Raw genomic sequence first — 8,089 nt, 5'->3', positions numbered from 1 at the left:
CACGTTCCCTGAGGTCAGCGGACCAGTTGCTCCTCACAGTTCCAGGAACTCGTCTTAAGCGCAGAGGGGACAGGACCTTCTCTGTAGCAGGACCAAGACTCTGGAACGAGTTACCGCTGCTTGTCAGACAGCCCCCTCCCTCTTTGTTTTCAAGTCCCGTTTAAAAAACCCACTACTATTCAGTAGCTTTCAACACCAGATGATCTGTGTTTTGATCCTGTATGCTCCACACTGGTTAGTCGTCATTATCTGCATCGTTTTTATGTCCATATTCTGATTTACCTAATTTTGTATTTTGCTTTGTGTGTTACCTGTTGTTCTGTCTGTACAGCACTTTGGTTGGCCTTGTCGCTGTTTTAAGTGCTCTATAAATAAAATGGTATGGTACAGACCGACAGGCAGGCAGACAGACAGGCAGACAGACGCCTCACAAATACTCACTGGTCTGTCTCCAGCAGAGAATCCTCAGCTGCACCTCTACTCTCTGCCTCACCAGTTCCCAAACTGGCCGGGATGTTTTCACCAGGTTCTGCCAGGTTCTCCACGGACCTAAACCCTCCGGTTCCCCCGTGGGAAAACCTCCTGCCAAGCGGCTCTGGTGGATGATCACCCGGGTCCAGGATGAGCCGAGCCGCTGCCTTCGGCCCGGTCACATCATCCACCAGGTCCGGCCGGTCCTCGTCCAAATGCGTCATCCGTGCAGCCATAGCCCGGGCCATGCCGTGCTAATCAGCCCAGGTAAAGAGTGGGTTTGTTGGTTCGACAGTGGCAGGCCTCATCCTTTCTGTCTGCCTGACCGAGACAACAATACTGGGCCCTCTAGTGGTGACCCGCAGGATGGGCTCGAACAAGGAACAATCGAGAGGGATTTGTTTGCGCCACACTAATGTATGGAAACCCATTTTTGCCATAAAAAATAATAAAATAAAACAATAAAAAAAAAATCCTACATTATTTCAAGATACTAGCGCCAATAATTTTAAGACAATGTCATGATTATAGAATAAAAAATATATAATTTGAAATGCTTTCAAAAACTTGAACTGCTAGATGATGATTTAAAGATTGTTTTAATTCAACCGTTATTTATACAGGTTAGTCTCATTGAGTCATGAGGACTCTTTTTCAAGAGTGACATGTTTTAAACACACACACAAAAAAAAACTACAGATGACACAACAATAAACAGTCATAAAAAGCATATAAAATGAAAAGTAAAAAAAGTAGTGATATAAAACAAAATGAAAACAAGCTACATTACGAAATGGGGCAAAGTGTTAAAAACGTGAACATGTCTGCATTGAACTTAACAGTTGTTTAACATCTCTTAGGGATGTCAAAGTCAGCTTCAGATCTTTTTGCAAGGTGTTCCAAGTTAAATGAGCGGAGTAAGAGAAGGCCCTTTTTGCTGAATTCAGTCCGCACTGAGGGGATGCTGCAGGTAATGATGTCTTGAGAGCGCACGCTGTAGCTGCACTGACAAAGTCACATGTAGGAGGAGATGTATGAAGGCAACAGACCAAGTAGTGATTTAACGATGAAAATGTGAGAGTCTGCATGAAGATAATGATGACCAATAAATAGGGTGCAGTGATGGGTGTGGTAGTTACAACCAGTTACGAATCTTAACACCAATATTAAGTCATTATTATGAGACGCTGTCTGTTTCAAGATACTAAATAATAATTTTGAGAAATAAAGTCATAATTTTTTAATAATAACACACTAATTTTAAGTCATAATTATAAGGTGTTAGATCATTAAGTGAAAATACTAACTCATGATTTTAAGTTAAATCGTATTAAATCAGTTTCGAGATACACATTAATAATTATTAGATGCTAAGGCATAATTTTAGATTGATAAGTCATAATTATAAGATGTTATGAAATGATATTGTTATGTCATATTTTAAGGTCTTATAAACATGAGATAGATATTCTAATAAATCACAAGATCATGATGTTTACACAACTTGGAGATTTTTTTAAATTCAAGTGGCACACATTGGCTTCCACTCATTTGGTTTGTCACTGCTAATAAAATGTTCATAAATATTTTAGAAGCAAACATATGCTTATCAGAACAATTTACCTATATGGTCCATGATATGACCGTGTATTTGAACTTAAATTACTAGAAAGCTACTGTGTTGAAGTTATAGTTCAGTCTTTGAGAGCTGTACAGTATATTAAATAAATAATAAATCTTTGTGGAACTGCAGCTCCTGAGACTCTTTTAATAACTATTAATTCCTTTTCAACAGGATTGCTAATGGTTCAATTAAAAAAAATCACATAAACAACAATTTTGAAGATCTGATCCCATCCCAGGTTGTAAACAAAACGACGCCATCTTGAGCAACACAATCTTAACTGTGTTTAATGAGTTTTATTTTGAAATTCAGAAATCGATAAGCGGGAAACGGAGAAAGAGCGGCCTCTTACGGAAGCCCGCAGGCTGAACGGCTCTCTGTTGCTAATGGCAACAGTCTACAAACAAACTGGCGGGGGGGAACGCTGCTTGTGAACACTCATACTGGAAAAACAAAGTCTGAAAAAAATGAGCTCACCGTTTTTGATGTTAAAGAAAACGAGGCGCATTCCGCTGCCGGACTCTCTCAGTGAACAGAGGTAGGTTGTCAAATAGTTCCTGCAGGACATTTTTTTAATGTTTCTTTGCTGGACTGGTAAAATAGTTTGAACGGAAACAATGAGTGAGACATTTTGTTCCGCAGGGGCAGACAAAAAACTCCTTTCAAGAGGAACTTGCTGCAAGGTAGGCTACTTATAGAAAACTATTATTATTATTATTATTATTATTATTATTATTATTATTATTATTATTATTATTAGTAGTAGTAGTAGTAGTAGTAGTAGTAGTAGTAGTAGTAGTAGTATTAGTAGTATTATTATTAGTATTATTATTAGTAGTAGTATTATTAGTATTATTATTAGAAGTAGTAGTATTAGTAGTAGTATTAGTAGTAGTAGTAGTAGTAGTAGTAGTAGTAGTAGTAGTAGTAGCAGCAGCAGTAGTAGCAGTAGTAGTAGTAGTAGTAGTAGTAGTAGTAGTATTAGTAGTATTAGTAGTAGTAGTAGTAGTAGTAGTAGTAGTAGTAGTAGTAGTAGTAGTAGTAGTAGCAGCAGTAGTAGCAGTAGTAGTAGTAGTAGTAGTAGTAGTAGTAGTAGTAGTTATATGCCTTTATAAGTTTAAAAGAACTAAGAAATCTAGGCTAATATATTAATTAATAAAAATGAACTGCCTATTTTCGGTTCTACTATAGATGTTGCAGGTGTCTATTTTATTTGATATAACAACCAAAATGTTATTACCAATATGACCTTTTTAAAATAAAAACTGAAGGAAGTAAAGCTACACACCACATTAAAGAGACTGAAAATGTTTGTCATTTTGCACAATTTTTTCCCCTAATTTTCAAGTCGTCATAGTATTTGGATGAAATATAATCATATAACAGTGTGAATAAATCTGAAAACAAATGCTTAAAATGGCAAATATTATAAATAATTAAACAAAAAGTGTATTTCAAGTACAGCTGCTGTTGGTGGAAATCTTTTGTTGATTAATCAAACATTAAAAAACTGCCTATTTGTATGTATTTGTCTTTGTTTGTATGTTTATTTTTTGACTATCTCCTGTATTTATATTTCCTGCCTAAATGCAGATGGAATGAATTGTAAACTGTATAATTTTATTGTTATTTTCTTGTTCTCCTTATAACCAGTGCTTATAGATGTAAGAGTATGTACAAAATATATATTTGAAGAATTACTCAAATCAACCAGTAAAATAATAATTAATTCTAAGGTACTTGAAGGTAAGTGACATATAAAGATATTAAGTAACTGTGAATGTAAAGTCACTTTTCACCTAATATTCATGTTTATTTTATACCAGTCTACAATGCTTGCAACCTGAGTCTGGTTAATGAGCAACTCTTTATTTTTAATCTAGTTTTGACTTTTAAACATTTTTATTCGTAGAAATCCAAGCAGAATTCATCATTGAAGACTCTTGTGATCCAAACCCTCCTCTCTCTTCTCACACTAACTTCACCTCCTCTTCAAAGGCTCACGCTCCAAAGAAACAAGGTAGGAATGATTATTTCAAAAGTTAAAAGATTAGTGTTCCTTGAAGGAATACTGCCCACCACCTTTCAGGCCAGATTTTTAATCTAAGCTGTCGGCAAATTATGGCATTTTAGCCCTTTTCATGTAAAAAAAAAACCAAGTATATATATATATAATTTTATGGTTCAACCAATCAGGAGCTCCTCCAGATGACTTTGAGCTGATGGCTGCCATGATGCAGAGAGTTACTTTACTGGAGGAAAAGGTGAGGAACCAGGCTCAGGAGATAGAGCGCAAGGTGAGCGCACATCTGGACGGACTGAAAATCTTGTTGACAATCTGTCAAACTTGTCTCTCACTTTTCAAAAATAATCCATGCCTTCCAACTCGACTTAATTACTGTACCGCTCTTTATGTTGGGGTCAGTCAAGTCTCCATTTCTCCAGCTTGTCCAGAATGCTGCAGCTCGGCTCTTAACAGGAAGCACATTTCACCAGTTTTGTCCTCCCTTCACCGACTCCCTGCGAGTCACAGAATAGATGTTCAAATTCTCCTGCTGATCTATAAATACCTAAAGGGCCTCATTATATCTCTCTGACCTATTTCAACCTTATGTTCCTTCTCGGGCCCTGAGATCTTCTGATCAGCTGCTTTTGGTTGTTCCAAAAACCAGGCTCAAGCTCAGAGGAGATCGGGCTCTTTCAGTCGTGGGCCCTAAACTCTGGAACAATCTGCATAGTCAGGCCTCTTCACTTCCTGTTTTTAATTCTTCTTTCAAATCTGTTCTCACCGACTTTTAACCCAGTGTGAGTTGTTTTAGTATTTTATTGTTCTGTGTTTATTTTCTTCCGATGCTTTGAAATTAATTTGCTTTATTGTTTTTCTCTTTGAATCTCCACTTTGGTCAGCGCTTTGGTACCGACCCGCTGTTTTTAAATGTGCTTTAGAAATAAATTTGACCTTGTGTTTTCTGAAGGAAAGACACGTTTTAGTGTTAGCGAAGGGGCTGAGTGCGCCGGAGGAATCAGGTAACGACGCACACATCGCGCACGCGCTCCGGTTCTTCTGGACGGTTCTGACCGTGTTCTGGCTGTGTGTGGGTTCAGGAAGCGCGCCTTGTTTGAGCTGCAGAGAGAATGTTGAGAGAAGATGCCGACTTCAAGATCGAGTGCAACAAATGGAGGTACGGCGAGTTAAAGAAGTGTGTGGTGCTGTTGATTCTGTTGGGTTTAGCTGCTCTTCTCTGTGCAGAAGCTCCTGAGTGATTATGGTCTGGTCTGGGTGGGAGAGGACATCAGTGGTTCAGCAGAGAGCGAGCACACTCACAGCTCAGGTGGTGACCTCTGGCAGACAGGTGCTTTAATATTTTACAGCCTCTGAGCTCTTTTCCACAAACATTTACCGAGCTGCATCTCCATCTGGCCTTTCCAGACACGCCTGCTGACAGGGGCTTCCACGTGAACTTTGACCTCGTGCTGCAGAGGATCAAGGAGCTGAACTTCCTCACGGGGGAAGGAGAGGCTTTTGTTCAAGCAACAGCAAGTGGAGCAAAGCTAGCCTGGAAGGATCCTGTTCACCTGAGGCTCTACAGCAACGGCATTGTGATGTTCGACGGTCCGTTCCGCTCCTACGAGGAGCACAGCACCCAGGTTTGCTGCTCTGAAGACTTTTACAGAAAACTTCCAGCTCACAACTGGTTACAACTGTCCATCCTCCGGTTCTTACAGCAGTGCATGCAGGACATCATGGATGGCTATTTTCCATCTGAGCTCCAGCACAGATTTCCAGACGGAGTGCCCTTTGAGGTGATTATCTGCTCTTTTCTGTCCACGCAGTAACACAGACGCCTCATTAGAGCTTCTTTGTCCAGGTTCATGACAATCGACATGAGAAATTTAACCCCCAGCTGCTGTGGGACACATTTCCTGGTGAAGGATGGTCTGTTTGTGGGAGGAAAGGTGAGTGGACAAATGCAGTGAGCTTTCAGTTAGCAGGTGTGTTCTGCTCGTCTCTGACACACAAAAAAACAGATCAATTGTACTTTAATTGATTATTATTTTCCCTGACTCACAGGGAAGATCGATCAGTTCCTGAACAAGCTGCCAAAGATGGTTGTGAAGGCGGGTCGGGTGATTGACATAAGAAACTCGCTGAGGAAAATGATGCAGGTCAGCAGCAGCACAGAGGGAAAACATTTCATTTTATACTTTTTTTTTTCTTTTTACAAAATGCTCATTTTTTAAAGTGGCCTTCATCAGGGTTCATCTGAAACTCAGCACAGCAACTCAGAGATTCTTGTCGACACGCCAGCGCTGCAGGCAAACCTGGACAGGTAAACAAATACAAAATGTGCCATAGTGCAGTGGTTCCTGACCCTGGTCCCTGAGGAACACCACACCATGTTTTAGCTGCTTCAACACACCTGACTCAGTACTTTAATTACTTCAAGTTCTGCCAAAACCTGTTAATCACCAAATCATTCAACTCAGATGTGAAACAGCTAAAACATGCAGGATGGTGTTCCTCAGGGACCAGGGTTGGGAACCACTGCCATAGTGAATATTTTTGGGGTAGACTTTCACAAAATGATTTATGACAGATCAAAACTATTCCCGTGCCCAGTGAAGTTACAGCTAAGATCTCCAACATTCTGCCAATATTTGATCGAAGAAAAGGTTTAAGGGGCTAAAAGAAAATAAAACCCAAACCTCCACATCTGATGAACATCCTTGATTAAATTTAATTTTGATTGTGGAGATTGTATGTGCTGATCTGAAAGCTGGGCCAGCCTCTGTGGACCGTCTGATTACAGCAGCACATCAGAGTCAGGAGGAACGTGTTTAAAGCTCGTGTTCTTTATTCAGAAGACAGATGTCCAACTGCGACAAAGCACCTTCTGAATCCACCGTTACGCTCAGGGTGAGGTCAGAAAATGGGAATCAGACGTACAGGGTGGAAATGTGGCTCTCAGAGACAGTGGGTCACCTGAGGAGCTACCTGGACAAACACAGGTGACAGAACGCCCTGATCCCGCGGTACCTTCATGTTCGCGTTGAGTTTAATCACGTTTGTATTTCTCTGCACCGCAGAGGGACTGACGGGTCTGGTTATGACATCATCAGCGCGTACCCACGACACAGCTTCAGAAATGACAACCAGACGCTTCTGTCGAGTGGACTTTCAGCAAATGCTACTCTGCTTCTACAAAAGAGGAAACACAAGTTAATAAACCAAGTTTGTGTGTGATGTGAAGGTTCTGCAGCTCTCCCACCACTCATAATCACACGGAGTGTCATGAACTCTGAGGTCCTGCTTTAGATCCAGAAACGTGACGGTAAGCCAGGCACTGTGACAAAACGGACGTATTACTTTCTAATAAAGTGATCAAATCTGAGTTTTTGCACAATTTCTATTTTGAAAACGTCTCATTTTCCAAGAATTTTTCATGCATTTACTTCAAACTTATTGAAAATGTAAGATGGTGTTCAGGCTTTTAGGTTGAAGCAGATGGCTGCATGTCCTGAGTCTGGTTCTGTTAAAGGTTTCTTCCTCATGAGGGAGTTTTTCCTTTCCACTGTCGCCTTCATGTTTGCTCAAGATGAAAGTTCTGCGATGCAGTTAAACTCAAAGCAGTCTGCTCCTCAGATAAATGTTATTAACTTACTTTTTATGTACATGAATGTTTCTGTTCAGTGCCCTGAGGTGACTCTTGTGACTTGGTGTTATATAAATAAACTGAATTGAATTCTGCATGCTCCAAATACTTCAAATAAACTAATGCAGGGCTGTTCAACTGGAGGTCCTCGGGCCAATTCCGGCCTGTGGGTGACTTCGGTCAGGCCCACCAATGAGTTAATTTAAAGGAAAAAAATGGGAAAGGGGGTGTGCTGTTTTTTGCATTTATGATTCAATGCAACAAAATAAACAAATTTAAAAGGTAACAGATCCTTGTAATATATGGTTCATTTACATAAAGACTAACTGCTGCATGTCCG

The 8,089-nt window shown here is 40.1% G+C and overlaps 2 protein-coding genes across 3 annotated transcripts in view; one reads left to right on the top strand and one right to left on the bottom strand.

Annotated features, from left to right (window-relative positions):
* LOC119410149 (fasciculation and elongation protein zeta-2) overlaps nt 1-815 on the bottom strand; it is a 9,427-nt gene extending 8,612 nt beyond the window's left edge. For both annotated transcript variants that reach the window (XM_037677058.1, XM_037677057.1), the window contains exon 1: nt 442-815. In XM_037677058.1, the coding sequence (XP_037532986.1) occupies nt 442-719 (278 nt within the window). In that variant the 5' untranslated portion in view covers nt 720-815. The remainder of the gene's footprint in view (nt 1-441) is intronic.
* A 1,747-nt stretch (nt 816-2,562) lies between these two features.
* Nucleotides 2,563-7,340, top strand: ubxn11 (UBX domain protein 11). Its single transcript, XM_037677251.1, has 14 exons — nt 2,563-2,633; nt 2,738-2,778; nt 4,008-4,115; nt 4,292-4,392; nt 5,071-5,122; nt 5,201-5,277; nt 5,346-5,448; nt 5,526-5,743; nt 5,822-5,899; nt 5,965-6,088; nt 6,168-6,262; nt 6,353-6,426; nt 6,959-7,105; nt 7,184-7,340. Exons 1-14 carry the CDS (start codon nt 2,563-2,565, stop codon nt 7,338-7,340), a joined length of 1,446 nt encoding a protein of 481 aa, XP_037533179.1.
* Nucleotides 7,341-8,089: the final 749 nt, after the last annotated feature.

Source organism: Nematolebias whitei, chromosome 5 (assembly GCF_014905685.2).
Source record: "Nematolebias whitei isolate Nwh7 chromosome 5, NemWhi1, whole genome shotgun sequence".
Taxonomy (NCBI): Eukaryota; Metazoa; Chordata; class Actinopteri; order Cyprinodontiformes; family Rivulidae; genus Nematolebias; species Nematolebias whitei.
This window is presented reverse-complemented; position numbering and strand designations above follow the sequence as displayed.